The 24285-nt window shown below is 37.4% G+C and overlaps 1 protein-coding gene across 1 annotated transcript; it reads right to left on the bottom strand.

Moving 5' to 3' along the window:
• Positions 1-400: 400 nt before the first annotated feature.
• LOC144978112 (uncharacterized) lies at positions 401-23190 on the bottom strand. Its single transcript, XM_078923730.1, has 14 exons — positions 22185-23190; positions 21443-21611; positions 20059-20117; positions 19152-19378; positions 18050-18213; positions 16846-16948; positions 16302-16347; positions 14637-14728; positions 13688-13906; positions 11716-11814; positions 9659-11119; positions 8434-8538; positions 7191-7355; positions 401-6297 (listed from the first exon to the last, which is right to left on the bottom strand). The coding sequence occupies exons 1-14, from the start codon at positions 22798-22800 to the stop codon at positions 541-543; spliced, it is 9282 nt and encodes a 3093-aa protein (XP_078779856.1). The 5' UTR covers positions 22801-23190; the 3' UTR covers positions 401-540.
• Between the last annotated feature and the right edge of the window lie 1095 nt (positions 23191-24285).

Consider the following 24285-nt stretch of genomic DNA (forward strand, 5'->3'; position numbering starts at 1 on the left):
GGGATGGGGGGGGGGGACATACAGCATTACACAGGCTTGTACTGGGATGGGGGGGGGGGGGGACATACAGCATGACACAGACTTGTACTGGGATGGAGACATCTGTGATACTAGGCTGTTACAGGTTGTGGACTGTAAAACGTAACACACAAAAATGAACAGAACAGCTTCTAAAAAGAACAAAATACCAAACACGGAACGTTTCGGGCTCAAACATTAGAGATATCTCATGTCACATATCTGGAATTTAGTCATGTATTTATGGCTGTTTTGTTTTTCTTTGTTGTTGGCTGAAGAAGGGTTTTGAACCTGAAACGTTCCGTGTTTGGCATTTTGTTCTTTTTTGAAGCTGTTATATTGATTTTTGTTAATTAATTTTTAGACCTTCTGTGAACTTTCTGTAATCATGTGAACCCATAACCCTCTTGTCAACAGGCATTTTATGAAGTCTGTTTGTGGGGAAACTTTAAATCGGCAAGATTCTCCAATCTCAGTATAAAAATATTAGCAAATAATTTTCGATTTTTAAAAAATACGATTCTATTGTAAAGGTTGATTAGCCAAAGTAAGAAGATTTAGGGCGGCCTCTTTTTCGTCATTATCCTCAGAGGCCATCGATTCATCGGCCGACTTTTGTCTCTGTGTCCTTGCGAGCTTGGCCACTTCCTGACTACCACAAAAAGTATTTCTACGAATTGTCTGCTGCTGTTTGACCCCAGTGACCAATTCATCGATCCCTGTTCTATTGTTACCTATTCCATTCTGTTCACTGGGTCCACTAGTATTGTCTAAAGATATCTTAGATGATGACACATAATTATTGTCTGTTCCATTCACGGACGCGACGACTAACGTGGATTGTGAAAGGGGTGAAGCTCTCGTCAGAGTCGCTGATGACACGATAACGTTCTGATTATTTAAATCTAAGCTGGACGACGGATGTAGAGATGAATTGTTCATGATTTTGTTACAATCGGCCAATGAAGACGTAGAAATTGTTGGAGTGATTGAAGTCGACTGAAGGAGATGAGAGAGGGCCGGAGCGACGAATTTGTTGTCGGGGTTATTTGATTGAAGTACGTTGTGAAGTTGTGAGGTGTTTTGCATGACTAACTGACTGGTTCTCTGATCGGTTAACGGTGCCAACGACGATGTGCCTGCTTGTTGGAGGATGGTTTGCATGGGAGTGACTAGCTTGAGGGGAGTCAGAAGTCTTGTCTGTGGGGTGCCTTGAGGGTTCTGCGGGGTTCCCAATTTGATGGGAGATATGATAAATTGGTTGGATGAAGATGACGGTAATGAAGATATGGATTGAGAGGCAGTTGGAGGTTGCTGTAGACTTTGAGAGAGGATGATCTGTTGAGGTCTTGCTGTTGCTGATGAAGATGACGGCGATTTGAGGGATGTTGTCATGTTGGTGTTTCCGGACAATGGGGCGGTCGGCAAAGATGACGGTGATGTAGCGACTGCTTTGATGACCGGGTGGATGACGGGTTTGGCCAGGCGTGTGAGGTTAGAGGTCGATGCTGCCGATGGGTTGATGACAAATTGAATCTGAGCCTGGCTCTGGTTTTGAACCTGGATCTGGTTGGCATTGGGGACGTTCAATGCTTGATGCTGCTGCTGCTGTTGCTGCCTTCCGACCTGAGACTTGGTGAGAAGTTGTGGATGTTTTGGTTGCTGCTGAATGCCAATCGAAGGTGAAGCCCCGGATTGTTGCTGTTGAGGTTGTGCAACAACTGCTTTGGGTTGCTGTTGTATCACCGTATTGTTTTGCTGCAGTTGCACTAGATTTGACCCCGGAGGAGCTCCAATCAATTGCTTTCCCGGCTGCAACAAAGTCGTAGGTTGTTGTTGCTGAATTATAAGCTGTGGCACGACAGTCGCTTGCAGAGGGCTTTGGTTGGGCAATTGAATTTGGGGACTTAATTGACCAGCGACTTGGACCACTCTTGGCTGTGCCACGACGGTCCCTGCTCCTGAATTTGCAGTCTGTGCATTGATGGCAAGCTGTAACATTTGAGCCTGTGGAATTTGTTTGGAGACGCCTGCCTGCTGTTGCAGTTGAGAATTTGGGACTTGGATTTGTTGAGCACCCAAATTCCTCAGATTGACGCCTTGGGATGACAGGATCTGGTTGAGATTTTGAAGTTGGAGTGAAACGGCTCTGGATTGTTGCTGGGTGTTTTGTTGTGTCGGTTGCTGTTGTTGGGGTTTGGCTATGACAATCTGGCCACCTTGAATTTGCTGGGGTTGAATTTTGTTTCCCTGTTGCTGGAGTGTAAGGATTTGAGCTGCTAAAGGTGACACCATGGAATTCGTCTGGCATGGATTTCCCGAAACGTGACCTTGAGATGAAAGTGTATTATTAGCCTGTTGAGCGATGTGCTGCACAGATTTGCCCAGTGTTGGATTGTTGCCAACAATACCACTCTGCTGCTGTTGACCTGTTGCTGTCGATGCTGCTTTGAGCTGAGTGCTATTTGCAGCAATTTGTTTAACTAATTCTGAGGCAGGGGTGGTCGTCTCAATAGCCTGTTGTTGGTTTTGTTGTGCATCGGAAGATACGACCACACTAGCAGAACCACTGGTATTGCCGGTGCTACGATTCACCAAATGCTGCTGCTGCTGTTGGATGGTTTGTATGGGGTTATTCTGCAAACCAGGCACGGCCGAAGGATTGATCAGCATAAGCTTGATGCCCGGATTTCCACTCTGGACTGGAACTGCTCTGGCTGTCAGGCTGCCCGAGCTGGCAGAATTGGACGGTTGCTGGAAATTCTGGGCAACGCCTGACCGTTGCGCTGTTGCCGCATTGGCTGATAAGACAAGCTGGCTACTTGGTTGACCTAAGATTTGGACGCCTGTCGGAGCTTGATTGTTAATTGTTAAAACATTATGTGTGTTATTATTGTTGTTGTTATTTGGTGTGACAATTCTAACTTGGGGCGATCCGTTGTTTCCACTGATCAAAGCAGATGGAATTTTAGCAGTGTGTAGAATCTGATTTGATTGAGACAACGCATTATTGTTAGCCAGGATGACGCGTGTCGGACCAGCTTGTAATACTTGTGCCTGTTGCTGATTCTGTTGTTGTTGTTGTTGCTGTTGAGGGAAAAGAGCAGCTTGAGGAATGACCAGTTTTCCCTGAGCGGTCATGTAGCCTTGGACAAATTGCCCTGTGCCCCCTTTGGGTGGGGTTAATTTGAGCATGACATTCTTCAAATCTGCTGGATTGCCGTTGGCAGAGTTGTTGGAATTCAAACTGGCGTTGTTGATTATATTTAGATTATTATTCATGTTCAAAACCATCTGAGTTTGAGTGTGAGATTTAGGGGTGTTGAGGGGAATGGGGTTGCTGTTACTGCTGGTTGGTGTAATGAAAGTGTTGGAATTGGCCAGTTGGTTGGTTGGTGTCTGTGGCAACGATGGCAACCCAGACATTCCATCAGCTGTAATACTACTAGTGGCATTGGTGATTTGGGTGACGGGGGAGAGATTACTGTCTACCGTGGTTGCCACGGGGATGGGTGCCTTGGTCGATTGGACGATGGTGGTGCTGTGTTTGTTGTGGGTGAGGGACGGTAGGGTGTTGGGGGAAGGGACTTTGATGTTGACAGTGGGTGGTAGGGTGACTTGATAGGAAGAGACCAGCAGAGGTTGAATGGCAGCGTCGACAGACAGGGACTGGGTCACAGGCACCGAGGATGATGATGATGATGGAGCAACACTTGACAATTCTTTCATGTCTTCATCTTGATATTTGGATGCATTCGCCTCTTGATCAGAACATGACACAGTTGGGGATGACAGCGGTATGCCTTGTGGATGCGAGGACATAAGGGTTGAATTTACAATTAAAGATTCTTTGGCATTGTTGGATGACGCGTTAGTCACATTAACTTTTGCTTCGGAATGTTGAATAGAATCAGAGTTTTGTGTAGAATTTCCAATGTCAGCCTTGTCCCTATTATCACCACTACTACTACTACTACTACTATTATTAATGTTACTTAAATCACTTTCAGTTTTCTTTGTGGCATTTCTATTCTCCAGCAAGGCTTTCACAGTTACGCTACCGGCATATTTCTTGGTTGGAATTGTCACCCAGTTGTGTTTCTGGGGATCACTGGGGGTTGTCTGTGCTGCCGACGATAATGGTGATTTATTATTGGAATGGGTGACAACACTGTTGCTAGTTGACAGGGGATTTTCTTTGTTAGACAAACTGATATTGCTGGGATTTATGGCATTATTTGGTCCCTGAGATGAAGATGAGGAGGCGGCAATCAGAACATTTTGGTTAAGAGAGCTGATGATTCGAGGGGCTGGAATTTGTTTCAACGCAGCCCCACTGCCAGACACAATGGTGAACAATTGTTGTTGTTGTTGTTGGGTGTTAAGATTGACAGTGGGAATGATATTGCTGTTTTGGCTGATGAGAGAAGCAGGCGAGGCAGAACTCGATGGCAGTCCGATGGATGTTTGGTTGGTGGTGGGGTTGTTGGTACCGAAGATTCCTTGAGTACCCGTAGGGATTTGTTTTAGAGCCGTGGCTCCAGTACCGGACACAATGGTAAACAAGCCAGGCATTTGTTGCTGTTGATGATTTCCCAGGCTGATCATTGAAATGTTTGGACCAATGACAGCTGGCACGGATGAAGACAAAGTCGTCCTCACAGCATTCAAAGCTGGTTGGTTGATGATTGTGCGTATCACAGGAAGGGATTGCTGTGGACTATTTTTACTGTTACTGTTGACATTTTGTTTGGGAATGACTGTCATGTGTTGGCCTGAGAAACCCTTTCCCAGCATGGCAGTATTGGAATAACCTGCTATGTTGGGAACAGGCACTTTGACTTGATGATGCTGGACACCCCCCAACTTGACAGATCCCACAGCCCCAGCAGATGCCAAGGTCGTCGTGGCGACACCAGCAGAGCTGACATTGACGGCCCCACTTTTACTGGAGGCTGCAGCAGCGGATAACTGTTGTAATCCTGTTGTGAGGAGAAGAGTTGTGGAGTTGCCTGCCCCTGTATTAATCTGGATGGCCTGGTTCTTCACCAGTTGTTGAATTTGGGTCACTGAAAGACTACCGAGGTCAAGGACTTGTTTGCCTCCTTGTGAGATGAAAGAATTGGGCACCTGGGTCACGACGACAGCAGCCGAGGCAGCTGATGAAGATGACATGACAGATTTCAAAGTGGCTCCAGATTGCTGTTGCTGTTTCTGCTGCTGTTGTTGTTGTTGCTGTTTCCCTTGACTGACAATACCAGGAATTGCTGCAGCTCCAACGACCTGCGAATTTGTCATCCTTATATTCGAAGACAGCATTTTACTGAGAAGTTGCTGTTGTTCACCCCCTTGAAGCTTAATACCAGAAGCACTTGCTGGCAAATTCAAATTTTTCTGAAAAACCACTTTGTTTGTCGTGTTTTTGCCTTGACCTTTGAGCAGGTTTTGGATGACCGGATGAGATGATTGGGTGGTGGACGTTAATGACGACGCTAACAACTTGCTTCTTGGAATTGTCACGATCCCAGTGCTGGACACAAACTGGATGTTTGCGCTGGCTCCAGCAAGTTTTTCTGGTGAAGCTAATATCACGTTAGGTTTCCCACCAGCACCTGGGCTGATGAAACGAACGGTTTTGTAAGAAGAGGCATCGCCGCCAGGGGAGATAAATCTGACAATTTGACAAGGCATATTTGGGTTGGATTTGTTTCCAGTCAGTGCCAGATTGGATTGGGATGAAGCGAGCATAGATAATATCTGTGACTGGTTTAGGTTGTGAATGCTTGCCAAGGAAGGGCTATTGACTGATGCTGTTAATGATGATGGAGATGAAGATAGGGGCAATGTTGTCAACGTTGCCGTTGCTGTTGTTGTTGTTGTTATTGTTGATATTGTTGTTGGACTTGCAGTTGATGTCAATAGATCTTGACTAATATTCTTTCTTTTCTTCAACAACGTGTCCTCTGTGTTATTGGGTATCACCCTCCTTTTCCGCAGTCTCCCCCTGGAGCTGATATCCAGCTCGTAACTGTCGTTACTGTCCTCGTTATTCGCATCGCCATCCAGAGTCGCCAGCTTGGTGGCGGCCGACGACAGGAAGTCAGTCATGGACTTCCTCGATTTCTTGGAGGCCGACGATGACGAGAGAGACGAGGCTTTTTGAGGTTTTTCCTTCTTGTTTTTGTTACTCGGTGTGTCACTTCCTCCATCAGCTTCCTCTTCATCGTCACTGGCATTCTTGGAACTCTGGGAAGTCTCACTTTCCCAGCCTTTGCTCTCCTAAATAGAGAAATATATAGATAATAAGACTATAGAAAATGGGAAATTAAAAAAAAAAAAAAGAAATGAAATAAACGAGACGAGAAAATTCTATCTAAAATACTAATAATAAATAATAATAATAATAATAATAATGATGATGATGATGAAGATGATAATAATAATGTTAATAATAATAATAGTAACAATAATAATAATAATAACAACAATTATAATAATAATAATAATAATAATAATAATAATAATAATAATAATAATAATAATAATAATAATAATAATAACAATAATAATAATAATAACAATCATAATAATAATAATAATAATAATAATAATAATAATAATAATAATAAATAATAATATAATAATAATAATAAATATAATAACAATAATAATAATAGTAACAATAATAATAATAATAATAATAATAATAATAATAATAGTAACAATAATAATAATAATAATAATAATAATAATAATAATAATAATAATAATAAGAGCAACAGGATTGTGGCAAAAATATTATAATGCAATATGAATATAATACAAATTTATTTTCAAAATATGGTAATACACACACATGGACGTGCAGAAAACCACATTTATCAGAGGATGCTCAATCACACTTATAAAAATGTGACAAAATATAAAATAATCAAAACTAGAGCTTTAACTTTTATTTATTTTTAAAATTTTAATTAGCGATATAAGTATGTAAAAGCCATTACATTACATCACATGTGTAAAAAATATATGATAAAATATGTTGGGCATTGAGTTTGAGATTTTGTATAAATCAACCTGTAAAGCCCTTTGAGCACATTTAGTGGAAATTGCGCTATATAAAAGCTCAATTAAATTACCGTCTGGCTTTGAATTTGAAGAGAAAGACTCACCTCCACCTTGGGTTCCACGTAGCTATCCACTTCTTTCCGAAGCTTGATCTGCGCATGGACTCTGGCGTTGAAAAGACTCTTCTCGTATTTCAACAACTCGTCGTGGAACCTGGTGAGATTTTCCAACAGTTCCTCTTCGCAAGGCTTCACCACTCCAGGGTATGTCTGACGACAACGGAAAAAGGTAAAATTAAATTCCTTGTCATTGAACGTTTAACCCTCACCTTACCAGACATTTTCCGGATTTTCCCCAAAACGTCACACCCAACTAACACAAAAATAGATTTATTTCACTCAAACACAAAATCTGTTAGTTCTAGCTATACAGATATTTTTTTTTGCTAAACGAGCTCTTCAACACAGTGTTAATATACTTTAACTATAACAAACATTTTTGTTCAAATATAATGATGTACAAAGGAAATTAGAATGACAAAAATGTTGGTTGCATTGTAACGAATGTGACGATTTTCCTATGGGTGATAAGGAGGGGGTTAAAGTACTGTAAACAAATGATTTTATAAAAACTTAAAAATAATTTATTTAAAAAGAACAAACACACACACAAAATAAAAGAATATTGTGGTCCTGGTCTCTGTAGTCTTGATCAGCTATGGTGGTCTGGGGGTATGATACTCGCTTTCAGATAGGAAGGTCCTGGGTTCAATCCTCGCTCGGCACATCGTTGAGTCCTTGGCAAAGACTCTTTACTCACATTCTCTCACTGTACTCAGGTGTAAAATGAGTCCCTGGCCGTTAACAGCATTGTCTCTGTCCGAAAAAATTGTACTCTCGCCTAACAGGCATCATGCCCTGTCCTAAATGTTAAGTGTTGCTGTTGGCCAGGGACCTCGTGTAAATCGCTTTGAGCACGTTTAGTATTGCCCTATATAAAAGCTCAATTTCAAAGAGTCGAGTGACGGAAACTTTGTTCTCTCTATATCTATAATTAGTAAGGAGAAGGTTAACTCACTCAACCCTAACACCGACTATATCCGTAGTATGCCCGTGGTTACTTTTACCCAATGTCTATTTATTACATTTTTATTAGATAAATTATAGGCGTAGTATCAAAGCTAATGTTCTTAATGTTTACATGTTAAGAGTAGTTGAATAAAAATATCACTGACATGTTCACTTTTAATATATTATTCTTTCCAATTTTGAACAGTAGCAAAAATCTCTAGGATTGAGTGAGTTAAATAATAATAGAGTGGGGGGAGAACGAGGTGGACAGACTTACCCTCTTGCCTCGTTTGATGGGTTCAGGGTTCGACAACTTGTTCATCAGGTTACGAATACCCTCCATGCTTTCAGCCACCAGTTCTATGCGACCAAGGTCAGGTAACTGAATGATGAATAAATAAATAAATAAATAAATAAATAAATAAATAAATAAATAAATAAATAAACAGTTTCAGATGATAATATTTCACACCAAAGATATAATGAGTGAATGCACAAATAGAATACAGACCAGACCTACCATAGGCAGATTACAAAAAAAAATCTGAGAATACATTTAAAACCAAAAAAAAAAAAAAAAAAGAGAGAGAGAAAAAAAGGATTGGTTGAAATTAGTATACCGCAGACTTGCCAAATTGAAAACTTCAAATTTAGTCATTTTAATGTCAATTTTTAGTAATTTGACAAGGAAATTTGTAATTTCTGAAATTGTGTATGAACAACCACAATATTATTATTATTAATAAATAGAGGTGCCCAAATGAGTCAATAAAATGGAGATAAAAAGGGAGTAAATCTGACTCATGAATGAACAACACAAAACAAACGACGTTTCGGCCCTTGGCCTTTATCAAGTAAACACAGAATACATATATATTTATATTAGTTTTTTTATTGTTATTGTTGTTATTATTATTATTATTATTATTATAATTATTATTATTATTATTATTATTATTATAATTATTATAGTAGTAGTAGTAATAGTAGCAGTAGTTGTTGTTGTTCTTCTTCTTCTTATCATTATTATTTTTCTTATCATTTAAGTATTACTAAGAATTAAAAATTCGTAACTTTCCATAAAATTTCCTATATGGCCATGAAATTTGTCTAAAATTCGTAAAATTACATAAAATTTGTAAGATTCGGCATGTATGTTAACGTGTTACACAGTGGTTGTTGGGATTTTTATTATATTATTATTTTTATATTTTGAGGGGGGGGGGGGGGGGGGGGGGCTTTGCACTATTTGTTACGGAGGAAGTTGGAAGGGGAGGAGGAGAAGAAGAAGAAGAAGAAGAAGAAGAGGAAGAAGAAGAAGAAGAAGAAGAAGAAGAAGAAGAAGAAGAAGAAGAAGAAGAAGAAGAAGAAGAAGAAGAAGAAGAAGAAGAAGAAGAAAAAGAAGAAGAAGAAAAAGAAGAAAAGAAGAAGAAGAAAAGAAGAAGAAGAAGAAGAGAATCAATGTGATACAGTACAGAGATAAATTCTTAAGCACAACTCACATCTTCCTCATCACTTTCCTCCTCCGCAATCGGCTCTTCTTCCTTCACAAGACCTTCACCACTCTCCATCTTCAAGTCTTCCTTTTGCTCCTGTTGCTTTTCTTCTTGACCTGACGTTTCCTCCTCACTTTTAGAAACCTCTTCGGATTTCAAATTTATTGACGAATTCTTTATTTCACCGATTTCTTCCTTTTTCACATTGGGCGATGACACGTTTCCACACTTGGCATCACCAGCCTCTGTTGAAAACTTACTTTCTCTATTCACAGCCCCAGTGTCACACTTCATCTCAACATCCCAATTGCAATTTTCAACTTTAATTTCATTTTTAACATCAGAACATTCCTCAACCTTTGGAATCATTTCCTTATCATCCGCACCCGCCTTCAAAGATGGGACGTCAGATTTACCACTACTGCTCTCCTCTTCCAAAGAAGTTTCACGATCAACTTCTTTGTTTTGGAAAGGTTTTTCACTTTCATACGCACTGTCCTGGTTTGAATTCACATTTGAACTATTATCCGTCTCACCACTCGAGGACTCCACATTCGTCTTATCGTCTCCGTTTACACACTTGTCACTTAAACTGTTACCTCTGTCACGTTCACTTATATCTTTCTTACCGTCAATACGTTTCCCATCACCTGGTGTTTCTTCTACTTTCCCTTTTGTTTCACGAATTGAACCTCCATTTTGATTTCCAACTTCCTGTTCATCATTTACAGAAGTGCTACTGTCTTTATTTTCTCCTTCCTGTGTTTTTTCCCCACCCATAGATGTCTCCACCCCATTTGCCACAGTCTGTAATCCATCACTTCCAACATCCCCGTTATTTCTAATACACCCATTTTCAGCAACAGAAGATGAAGACGATTCCCGATTATTGGCACTTGAGGTAACAGAGTTGCATGGATTAGAAGATGAAAGACAGTCTGAGGACGATACCACAGTCGACTGCTCGGAATTTGAGTCAGCCATTTTACAAGGAGACAATGTTTGTTTACTGGAACGGCTATCCCCATCGTTATCACAGGAAATATTACTACCACAGGTATCCACGTTACGACCGCTATCGCTGGTTTTCGTTACATTATCACAGGTTTTATCACTCCCAATGTCCTTGACAGAATTGAATTTTGGCACATTAAATCCTTGTGAATCGTCATTGTCTTCATCCCTAACACTCCCAGCATCCTCTTCCTTCTCCGTGGCCGTCCCAGGACTGTCCGTCAACTCGTCCATCATCAACAACTCTTTTCGACTGGCCGAGTTGTTTTTCAAACGTTTCCTTCTCCCAGTATATCCCGCTCTCTTCCTCTTTCTATAGGAAGACGAGGACGAAGTGCCTTTACTGGCGTTGGTTTCCGATGAAACAGAGGACGGCCCCTGATTGGAATTGCTGTTTTCATCGTGCATGAGATCTGGGCTGGCCCTAACTGGAGACGGATCATTGGATTCGGCCTAAAGAAAAAATAAAATAAAATAAAAATTGAGCTTATATATAGCGCAATTTCCAATATACGTGTTCAAAGCGCTTTACAAGGGGTCCCTGGTCAACAGCAACACTTAACATGTAGGACGGGACATAAAATATAAATAAATATATAAATAATTAACTATCATATAAAGTTATAAAATAAAAACCACGAAATAAAAGTGCTCGACTTTAATGTTTAAGGAGCTGTAAATAAATATCAATATAGAATTATTGTTTACTTTTACAGTAACGTTTCATACATGAAACTGTAGTGTAGAAGTAAACAATCATTCTATATTTATGTTTAAATAAATATATGTAAATACATAAATAACATCACATTAAATAAAACAAACGCTAAAAATGGTACAATGTTGAAATGAGCCTGACACATTAAAATTGAGTTAAGAATTTTTTAATCTTCAGAAAACTTAAAACTTTCTTTTATTCTCTTCACATCGACTCAAATGATCCACTTTTCCTCCTCTAGTTCAATCTGGCATCATTTACATCTATGCCAGATTTTACACCAGGCGTCTCAAACTCAAACAGACAATTTTGTCATCCCCTAAAAACTTACAGCCTGTAGAATTGCCCGAGCCCGCAGTGACGACGATTGGGGTTCCATGTAGCGTTTCTGGTTGACAGGAGTGGAACAGCGTGAGGATGATGCAGATGGCTGAGAAATAAATAAAGAAATCACACACGTCGTTACAAGGGCTGTAGTCGACTTTTACATATTATTACAATGAAACAGGACCGAGGACCCTCATATTTTTTCTCATAAGGAAGGTAAAAAGGAAGAATATGGGATAGTAAAAAGTTCTAGAATTACAATTAAAGCACCCAAGAAATTCAAATTTGAAGAGAAAAAAAAAATCTGAATAAACTAAAAATACAGAATTTTCACCCCTTATTTAAATGAATTGCCACCATTAAATATGTGTATATCCATTTTTGAGTAAAATAGGCACATTACCATTAATTACTATCTAAAATTTAATCTGGAGCACAAGTTTGAATTTAGTCAAATTTGAGTCCAAAACCAATCTATATACCCTTTTAAATGTGCATAAAAGGCAGTCAATTTTTATACACTTTAAATCTGCATAAAATGCAGTCAATTTTTATACACTTTAAATCTGTATAAAATGCAGTCAATTTTTATACACTTTAAATCTGTATAAAATGCAGTCAATTTTTATACACTTTAAATCTGTATAAAAGGCAGTCAATTTTTATACACTTTTAAATCTGTATAAAAGGCAGTCAATTTTTATACACTTTAAATCTGTATAAAATGCAGTCAATTTTTATACACTTTAAATCTGTATAAAATGCAGTCAATTTTTATACACTTTAAATCTGTATAAAATGCAGTCAATTTTTATACACTTTAAATCTGTATAAAATGCAGTCAATTTTTATACACTTTAAATCTGTATAAAAGGCAGTCAATTTTTATACACTTTAAATCTGTATAAAATGCAGTCAATTTTTATACACTTTAAATCTGTATAAAATGCAGTCAATTTTTATACACTTTAAATCTGTATAAAAGGCAGTCAATTTTTATACACTTTTAAATCTGTATAAAAGGCAGTCAATTTTTATACACTTTAAATCTGTATAAAATGCAGTCAATTTTTATACACTTTAAATTTGTATAAAATGCAGTCAATTTTTATACACTTTAAATCTGTATAAAATGCAGTCAATTTTTATACACTTTAAATCTGTATAAAAGGCAGTCAATTTTTATACACTTTAAATCTGTATAAAAGGCAGTCAATTTTTATACACTTTAAATCTGTATAAAAGGCAGTCAATTTTTTTTTTGGGACAACGTCAAACATTTATGTACATCATATTCCAAAAACCAAAAAACTGAGAAAATCACTTTTAAGTGCTTTAAGTTCAACATTTAACGATAGAAAATGACTGTGTTTCAAATATATTTCTAGCTATTTTACTTTTGTGGAATGCAGAAGATAGAAAGTCAATCAAATATCAATACAAAAGCAGAGAGCACTAAATATTATATGGAAATTGGATAGTTAACAATTTTCATTCTTCGTCTGTCACAAAAACAGCTAGTGTGGCATCTGCCGGAACCATTTCTAAGACTGCCACACAATTGGCAGGGACGGGGTCTGAAAACGAGGAAAAGGTCGGCAGCTTCCCCATCATTACTGACTCTGCACATCAAAGAAAATTTTTTTTTTTAATTCAGCTTTTATACAGCGCAATATCCACTAAATGTGCTCAAAGCACTTTACAAGGAGTCCCTGGTCAACAGCAACATTTAACAAGTAGGATGGGACATGACACCTATTAGGGGATATTACAATTTTTCGGACAAAGACAACGCTGTTAACGGCCAGGTACTCATTTTACACCTGAGTAGTATAGTGAGAGAATGTGAGTAAAGAACCTTTTCCAAGGACTCAACTATGCGTTGAGAGCAAGGCTCGAACCCAGGACATTCCGATCTGAAAGTGAGTGTCATACCACTAGACCACATAGCCGTACAACAAACCTGGACCGCTTACCTTATCATCCAGCATAGACCAATCCTCCATACCCAAACTGTTCAAGCTGGGTTCCTGTAGTTTTGGGTGGCGATAAATACGAATGTCCTTCCCTGTAAACATTGGAAAGTTGATGTAACGATAACCCCTGCCATCCGAGCCAAGCAACACTTCTCGTACATCCCCGGGTCGTTCTACTTCCGTCTCTTCTATTGTTTTTTGCAGGTAGCTTTGACTTTCCTAGAAATAGAAAATGAAAATAGTAAACATTGTTCATTCCACATCTCTTTCATAAAGCTATATATATATATAGTGTTTCATTCATCGGGTTTTGTTGATAAAGGGAAAACCCAAAATGTCTACATTATCTGTGTTCGTTATTAAATTGAAGCCTCCATTCTATTTCCTAGTATTTATAAGTAAACTTGAACACCGTTCGCACTGAATACATTATCTTAATCTCCTTATAATAATACAAAGAAAACAGCGTTTGCTTAAAATAAGAAATTTATAAAGATTACCAAGTTGGCAACATTTTCAAGTTGAAAAATCAAACTTTTCATAACAGTTGGCATCTCTGAAATTGTGCAAAGTCGTTGCTGCCAATTAATGTAAGAACAAGAAATACGTTCCAATTGCTTGTATAGACAATGGTGATTTCATACAAATGCTATCATTTTATTGTTGCTGCCATTCTTCAGGTTGTTATTTCCAGTGGTGATGAAAGCCATGATAATGATGATGATGTACCCAGATAAACTCAACAATATGATAATCAATTATTGTTATTACTATTTTTATAATGACGATAATAATGATGATGATGATGATGATGATGATGAAGGTGATTGCGTCTGAGTAATAAAAAAGGTTTTGTTTAACCAACAATATTCAGGTTCCTCAATTTTGATTTTTATCGTAAACAGTCGAAGTAAAATTAATATAGTAAATTTTTGCCCGATTAACTTACCACACAAAAATCACAGAAACTCTTGAGGACCCAAACCCTCTTTAAGAAGCTCAGTTGATGAAATTGTTTCTTCAGCAACGGGTTGGTTTTGCCTGTGGATCCAGAAAGAAAATATGAGTTTATATTGCAAGGCAGAGCTGCCAACCCTTCATATTCCAAAAGTGGAATCAAAACGTCAGAAATAAATAGGAATTTGAGACAACAAAATAGGAATCCTTTAACAATGGATAATTATCTGCCAAAATGACCACCATATTTGCCACCAAACACATAAAGACAATATTCGGACACATCTAGCAAAAATACATATCACATGTATTAGGGAAGGGAGGAAAGGAGTCTAATTACTTTTCCTACTTATCTCCCTTTTGGCAATCTTTTTTTAAAATTCACTTTTTAACCCCCCATTTTTCTTCTTACCATTATCATCTTTTTTGAAAATCGGAATTTAAGAGACAATGGCGGAAGAGTGGAAAAGGTAAAGTGAAACTAGGAATGATTCCGCCCAAAGTGGTAGGGTTGGCAAGTTTGTGCAAGGATGTCCCTGCAGGGAAATACAGCAAATCTTAAAGACAAATAGGCCCTCGGGACTGGGGGTTGGTTCTTTATTTATCTGAAGTCTTTGTTGAATATGCGTTTTATGACTTAATATAAAGAAAATTTAAAAGATGATGGATGTTCTGTTGGCTCAAAACCATACACATGGCTGCCAGCACAGAATGTCGATTTAATGATATTTAAGTATTTCCATCCGATAACGTTCAATTCACGCAGGCCTGCTGACCTCTTTTCCCTTTCGTCAGAATTTTTTCAATTTTTCATTTTGGTTTACTTTACTTTTTTAGATGTAAAATAAAAATAATGCAAAAAAAAATCTCATTCCAAGACAACAATGGGAAACAATTGGAAAACGGGTATGGGGGGATATAAGACACAGCATGTACCTCCCTGCCCACTATGGGAGGTCAGGATCCCCATCCAGTAAGAGGAATACACTCAAATGTTTACAAAGCATATATAATACGTAAACAAAACATAATACAGTTCATAGCAGAGAGATGGTTTACAAGACAAAAAATATCATCTGCCAAAACTATAACTATACATTTGACTGTTTCCCTCCCAGCCAGGGCCAGGACAAAACCAAGTAATCTCATTCCAAGACAAGACAGAAAGCATGTCGTGGGGCAGCGTGGCTCAGCGGTACGGTCGTTGCTTCGTACCAGAAAGGTACTGAGTTTGATCATCCACCACTGCGCTGTGTGGCCTTGAGCAAGTCACCTTGCCTTAGTTCAATTTGTGGCTCTGCAATGCAGCTGACACTTGGGTTATTCCAGTCTTCCCTCGGAATAGACCCTAGCTTTTATTATTTAGAAGACACAGTTAGTGCCTCCCTGCCCGTTATGGGAGGTCAGGAACCCCACCCAGTAGAACAATATGGAAAGGTTGTATTTTCATAGGTTAAATAATAAAAGAGAAATTAAAAAAAAAAAAAAAAAAAAAGACTCAACTTTGCCACCACAATTTCCGAACATTTGAGAAGTTCTTACTACAATTACTTTTGGTTCTAGACTCTCAGTTTTCTAAATTTGTTTTTTATTATTCAACCCAGAACATCTGATCAGAATACCCTGCGATTTAAAAGAAAGCTATTTCAGAACTTACCCATGACTTTAAAAGCCCTGTTGTCAAATCCAAGCTTGTAACAAGCCTGAAAAATAGGAAAAGCATATAAAAGGTCAGTCATTTCTACTTTTCTCAAGAATATTAATTGTAACAGCACCCAACATTCAGATAAAATCAATATATTCTTCGCTAAATTTTTGAATTTCAATACATATAAATATAATAAATTAACATTACTTGCAAGATTTCGACCACTTTAACAAAAAAAAAAATACATTGAGCATAGAATCATAGCCTATGTTGACATATCCCCCCCCCCCCCCCCCCCCCCCCCTCTCAAAATAAGAGAGATAAATTTTTAAAAAAATTTAAGTCTTAAAAAAACCCTCTGAAACTTTTAACAGCCGGTATTAGTAATTTTGGTAAATGTATGAGAGACTCTGACAAGACAAAGAACAATAGTGGAAAATGTTGAAGGAATTCAAAGATAAATCATTACTGAAAAATAATTTTAAAGCATTTCAAAGACAGAGGTTCAAATGAATCATGAATTTTTAAAAGGGACAAAGAACAAAGAGCACACCTGTTGATGATTTCCCCCACAGTCAGAAAGCACCTTATAGAAATGATCCAGTTTCTGGGATAACTTCTTGTTCCACACACAGTACGGCATGTACGATTTGACACTGGAGAAGAAGGGGAAAACAATATATACTTCTTTCATATATGTGTGTTAAATAAAATGTTAGGTTAAGAGGAACAGATCTAAGGAGCATTGATTCTTTAGACCTGCCACAATCTATATTTGACTATTTTTAACATTTTAATGTTTTAAATGGTGAGTCTGGATTTCGTCAATATCAATGTTTACTTGCCTTTTTATTTATTTCTTTATTGAAAGATAAATAAGCAACAAATACACAGAACCAGTCTTTAGAAAAAGAAAACTCTTTAGAAAACATTTCTTTTGTATTTTTAAAAAGAAGCCTAAATCAACACAGAATGCAAAATTCTCACCCCCTCTTTATCATAAAAATTACCCACTGCAGACACACCATTTGCAGACACACCCATTGAGCAAAATCAATGAATGATTAATATCGAATGTGATCAGTTAGTGCACAGGTTTTGAAAAATTCATTCGCTACCAGTCAAAATTCTAGCTTTGATAACGGTGATCAAGAGGCGACACTTTGTCCCTAATGCAATTAACCAGTAGATTTTTTACCAATCAAAAAATGGAATTTGTGACACACCTTCAAACGTGCTTGGACAGACATGGTTGTTTATAAACAGTAACGTGAATGAAATTGCTGTGAGATTCTTAGCCAAGAGCACGGCATCTGTACACAGACAAAACTCAACTTTACCAAAATATAACGATAACAATATCAATCCTTCGATTCATATTTTACTGGCACAAATTGCTAGCTGATATTGCAATCTAATTTTTATTTAAAAACTAGAGCTTATATATAGCACAATGTCCACTAAATGCGCTCAAAGCGCTTTTCAAAGTGTCCCTGACCAACAGCAACAAGTAACATGTATAACAAAACATGACGCCTTTTAGGCGATATTGCAATTTTTCCAACAGAGACAACGCTGTTGACGGCCAGGTACTCAATTTACACCAGAGTACGGTGAGAGAATGTGAGTAAAGTGTCTTTTCCAAGGATTCAACTGTGCGCAGAGTGAGGCTCGAATCCAGGACCTTCCGATCCGAAAGCGAGTGTCATACCACAAGACCACATAGCCGCACACAATCCAAGTAACTGAAAACAAACCTTTTCCGCTGGTTCTGTGTCGAAAGCAAACAAGTCATCAACCGTCTGAAATCGGAGCATTCTCTTGGAGCTACGAGTCCCCTTTCCAGCTGATATTGTGTGACTTCTTCGTCCAAGCCAAGACACTCCATACACAAATAGACAAACAACCCAATCTGAGGAAGCTACACGGTTGGATGGAAAAGGTAATAATTAGTGATATTATTTGAACATTTGAAAAAGAGCATGCCACAACACAAAGTGGTTGAGAGAAGAAACACCACTTTTCTAAAATTCAATCTAGCGACAACTATTGATTTTGCAAGGCATAGAACTAGAACATGTGTACATCTTCACAAGACTCACTCTAGTATGTTCTCATTGTTGTAAAGGAAATTACACACCTATTACTCACCAAAGTTCAACTTTGACATTGTTATTTTTCCTTTAGGGACAAAGCCATGTTTTCTTAAATTCCCTTAATATTGATTTTGCAATGATCTAATTTTGAAATGAAAGTTTTCCTTGTCTAAACCCTAACATAATAATTTAAAGCTCAAATCATCCAAGACAATACAAAATAATAATAAAGATTCTGCCCCATTTTCACATATTTCAGCCATCTCAAACTTAACATATCTTAACCTATTTTTTGTACAATATAAATATACCCCCCCCCCCCCCCCGCCCGATAGCTCAGTTGGTAAAGCACTCGCTTCATACACAAAGAGACCAAGATCGATCCCGGGTGCAGTGAAGATTTTTTTCTGCCCCCCCCCCCTGACCACCCAGCAGTTAATGGGTAGCTGAGTCTGTTATGTTAGATTTGGCGCAATAGACTAGTGTCCTATTGGAAGGATAGCAAGCAATTGGTTTTGTCCGTTTCACGCTATAGAAACCGAGATAAAATCTGGCTCCGTGGGCCCCAATGGCTATGAAAGACTACTTAATTAAGAATATAAAAAAAGCTAAACATTTTCCTTGCTAAAATTGTCTCATCAAAATATTTTATTTTTACATCATAATTCTCCAAGCTAAACATCATAAGTCACTTGATAAACTTCCTATGCCACAATGTAAACCGAAACTGAACTAATTCTATGATAAAATGGTTTCCACTCACTTCCCACATTGTACGCAGGTACTCTACGATCTCTTCACCAATAAACTCATCTTCCCAGTTCTGTATTTCCTGTATCCTGGCTGCCTCCAGTGCCTTCCGGTCTTCCACCCTCTGACGACGATCTTCCCTGTCTTGAATGGCCTTGTCTCGTCGAAGCTGTGACAATAAAACTTGGGACTCGTCTTCTGCTGCCAGATTGGGATTTCTAATACGACGACGAATACCGGCTGAATTTGGAATAAAAAATTTATGCCATGAAGAGAATGCTTTCTTAAAAAAAAAAAATAAAGAATGCAATATCCACAATACAAAAAATAAAAATGCAGGAATGAAAGATCAAAATAAAAAGGGTACTCGGTACTCCATAGATCTTCAGACTTAGTGCCTATTCTTATGTTTAATCATGGATAATGTAAATGGTGCTGCTCAAAGCTCGAAGAAATAAATATCTTAACAACGCCATGACCACATTACCTCATTCGATATCATGGGTGCAAGAAGGTTAGACCAAAAAAGCCTGAAATGTTGAGTTGATTTAAATGCCGTAAATAAATCAATATTAATTTCAAAAAGCCGGAAATCTTGCACCCATGCAATTCAATATGTTCAAATTCAAATCAAAGAAAAAAAGAAAAAAATAACAACAGAGCGTAAATCAAGACTGAATAATACCAGAGTTGCCAATTCAGGAAGGTAAAAATTTACTGAACTTTGACACAAACGCGTAGACCGACCTCTTACTGAGGACTGAACTACAGTAAAAAGACATTACGTACTTCCTCTTTATTTTACGTGTAGCGGATAATTAAAAAATATACTGAGGATTTATAATATACTGAATTCCGTAACTATACGGAAAATTGGCAACTTTGTAAGACGCCAACCACGACGGAATCCATATACCCACCTGATGCCAACACTTCATCTTCAGAGCTGGAGGACCCCATTAGCTTAGCTCTCAAATCTCTGACAAAGAAAAGACAAGATAAGATAATATCAATGAATGTCTAGTCTTTCAATTTCACCAACTTTTATCAAACAATATAATTTCATGACTAAACTAAATAAAAATTTGAAAACAAATTTAACTAACTTCTTTGGACGAAGAAAAAAAAGAGGAAATAAAATAGGGAAAATGTTCACAATGCCATTCAAAAGAATTGGTGATAATGTTTCATGAATAAATTTAGTTTACACAACAGTGATCAAATAATAAAGATAATCATTTAGGATCAATCACTGGTTGAAGGTGGCAAAATATACAATTCTTTCATCTCTTTGTATTTATTAAATGAGTTATTTTTATCGTGCCCAGTAACACAACGAGTTTGTGAGTATGTGTTATTGCACGATAAAAATATAGCGAGTGTAATAAATTCAAAGAAATGAAAGAATATGTTAATGCTAACCCTCCAAGTAAGAACATTAGATATTTTGTAATCAAATGGTATGGTATTAGTAGTATTAGTACTTCTATTCACCATAATTTGTATCTTACTCCTTCTGCTTGAATGACAATTTGACCCAAAACTAAAAACGTTGGATTTGTATTCATGTGCACCAAAAGCTTATATTTAATTACCAATCAACTGTCTTTTACACCTAATTGCACACCAATAAAATGTGCGAAAATATTCTGAAATGGTTGAATAATATTTTTATTCAACGCATTCAAAGCATTATTCAACTATTCCGTATTTACTCAGAGATGATAGGGTTTTCCAATGGGAAGGGGTGGAATAATCTCAGTAAGGATCTGACTGTGACTGATTTAGGGGTCACCAACTATCGTTTTTATAGTTTTTGAATACTGAAGAGGATTCTGCAATAAATTCTATTCATTTAAAGGTCATTGAAGTATCGGGGGTGAGGTGACCAAGTCTTTAAGGCATTGCACTGTGACCCAGAATGTCCCAGGCTCGAGCCCAGCTTCAGGCACTTTCATTTTTTTCCCTGGGCAAGATTATTAAGTCCTAATTTGCTCACTGTGGACAACAATGGTGATTTCTGTTGACATCAGACCCACATTTGATGGATTATCTATTTTCCTTCATGGAACGCCTTGTGATTGATGACATCTAAAGATGTAACTTTTTCAATTTTAGTGAGCAATCATTAATTGTCTATTAGTGCCTGAAGATTGGCAATCAATTATTCAATCGCCATTTTCTTTCAGTTTTGGGAGTTTGGCATTGTAGCATCACAGACAAATGCATAAGAATTCCTCTTCTGCAAAGCACATTACAGAGACAAGTAAAGTTGGTTTGCCGGTGATAGTGATATATACTTACTTGGACAACAAAGCAATCTTTTGCTTCATCATCGTTTCTAGTTTTTGAGCCTTCTTGGATACAAAGTTGTCGGGGCCATTGAAGCGGTAACAATTTTCTATCATCAATTTGAAGTCTGCCATGAATTCAGTCAAATCTGTATAGCTCAAGTCTTCAAATTTTTGTTTCACTGCGGGGAGAATAGAAAAATAAAAGCATTAGAGATCTATTATTGGAAGTCATAATATGTTGTATATATTCAAGAAAAAGGATTTGTTAAAAGTTCATGATTTTGGTGAATAGATGGTTGTTAGAATTGGTATAATTTAGATGATGACAATGAACAGCTTGAAACAAAAAAAAAGATGTAATTTTAGTTTGAAACACATAAACAATGCATAGTATTATTAATATCTTATTGACAAACAAAATTTTGTTTTTTAAAAATTTGTTTTGTCTTTTACTTTTAGGGGAGTCTTTTTAAAAAAAAAAGTTTTGTGAAACTAACTAGAATGTTAGTCACATGTGTCCAATATACCTGGTTCTACAGATATTCATGGGAAGGTAGTCATTTGTATCCACAGATCCACACCTGGACTTTCACTTTCAGACTAAGAATGTAGTAAAATCATGCTATTCAACTAAGGGTAAGACAAACTGAAACTAGATACCCCAATCCGGAGGTACTTTTTTTTAGTACTAGTACTGATTAAGATTATGATCTAAGTCTACATTTATTTGTAATTAAAATCTAGGTACTCACTTTTATGCATCCACATTGGTTCTTTAATTTTTGCATAGTATTCCGATGTTTCTGGGAATTTGTCATCAACAGGGTGAAGGAATAATTTGTTGACAAATCGGTTCCCCGCACCCATCAAACTCATTAAGATTTTGTATCCAACCTGTAACTCGTAGCCGAGTGTCTGTACATCAAACTTATCTTTCTTGTACTCCTCCAGCTCATCCATCACAGAAGACGCTTGATTATTCTCATTACAATCAGTGTCCATTGTGTTTGTTGACACTGATTCTACTTCGGTTTCTATCTCCACATTTCTGTCGTACATCTCGATGTCAGGATTTGTGATGCTAGGTTCAACATCATCATTATCATCTTCAGAACTACGCATCAACAATTCGTTAACAAAATGATGCTGTGAATCCTCAACATAATTTGACAGAGACTCATTTTCTACGAAATCAGCTGTTTTCACATTGTGTACATGTGTAGTGTGTTCACAGCTTGCTTTGTTGAGGTCTTGATACTGCTCATCATATTGCATTGTGTTGACACACACATGATTCTGAACTTCAACATTACTCGCACTCGGAAGACTCTCACTCATTGCAAGCGCAATGGAATTGCTTTCCTCCATCACGAGTTTTTAATTTCGCCCATCCAGAGAAGCCACAATGTTTTTGTTTTGTTTTTTTAATCTTCAAGAAACTGTTTTGACTAACTCACGTCAAAAACATTAACCGTGTCAACTATACTTCTACAAACAAACATCGAAGAATTGAACAAAGTCTTCATTTTGCCGAACATATTGAATAACAAACTCTGGTTGCATTCATGATTAAATCATGACACATTACACACTGCTGTTTCACAAAATATCATCTTTCATTGTGATATTGTCAAAGAATAAAAAATAATTTATTATCAATAAACAAATGGGCCATTCCAAGCAAGTTGCTGATTACAGAAACTACACAGAAATCCTCATCATTGTAGTGGCTTCTGTGACCAAATACTGGGGGATTCTGGGATCAGTGGCGCATGAATACAAATTGAGACTTGTTAAATGACAAATAGCTCATACTCAGATAGTTTAATCACTCACATCCACATATTTTTGCCAAACCTAATCTATTTTGACATATAAAAATGATATTATACGATGATACTTTGTCAGGATGAATTCAAAAATGAAAACTATTTTTTCTGATTACGGGTATATGCAAATAAGATAGTTCGTTTAGCCTCATTCTGAATATACTGTTCTACTTTTGAAGAGTCCCCGAAAGATGATAAAATAATATTTCGATTTAATTTGTCACAATCATCGAGAATATTCATTTTATGAGGCAACTTTGATTGAAATTTTTTTGAAAAACTTTTTATAAAGCGTGATTAGATTATATCTAAAGCATGCCTTTTTAAAATGTGGGTTCGTTTTTTTTCTTGTTCCTCGGCCCTGGAGGTCATGTGTCAACTTTTTAAATCATGTCACTTTAGTACGCATGTCAAAGAGAGGGTCACCGTCTTGTCCCTACCCTCTCCCTTTCCTTCAGACAGTACTTCTTCCTCTTCTTTCACACTTGTGATCCCCGATCACAAATATTATAATTATTATAATAGTCAACATCATTGTTATCTTCATTATCATTTATGCCTGTAATTTTTTTCAAATTCCTTTCATTCATACACAGTGGGAAATTTGTCTTTCGGGTCTTTTACAAAGGAAGGCTGAAGTAATCCACGCGTCAGCCGCAGTGCAGCGATGCAAAGTAGTAGTAGCAGTAATGGTGGTAGCCATGAAAACTAGCTACTGTTAGCGTCTTCGGTGGTAACAGCAGCGTGGCTCAGCGGTACGACCTTTGTTTCGTACCCGAAAGATATCGGGCTCGAATACCCCCTGAGCTGTGTTTGCGGTGCTGCACTGCGGCTGACGCCTGGGTTATTCCAGTCTTCCCTTGGAATATACCTTAGTGACTAATTTCACCTATGAGATGAATAGAGGGATTTTTTTTAGTAGCAGTATTAGTAGTTCAAAAGTTCGAAGCTCCGATTTCAAAAAAATAAATATATACGTTTTGTTTGTTTTTTTTTATTGGGGGGTTGGGGGGGGGGGGGGGGG

This window comes from Berghia stephanieae, chromosome 8 (assembly GCF_034508935.2).
Source record: "Berghia stephanieae isolate SIO BIC M18660-M18661 chromosome 8, UCSD_Bste_1.3, whole genome shotgun sequence".
Lineage (NCBI taxonomy): Eukaryota > Metazoa > Mollusca > Gastropoda > Nudibranchia > Aeolidiidae > Berghia > Berghia stephanieae.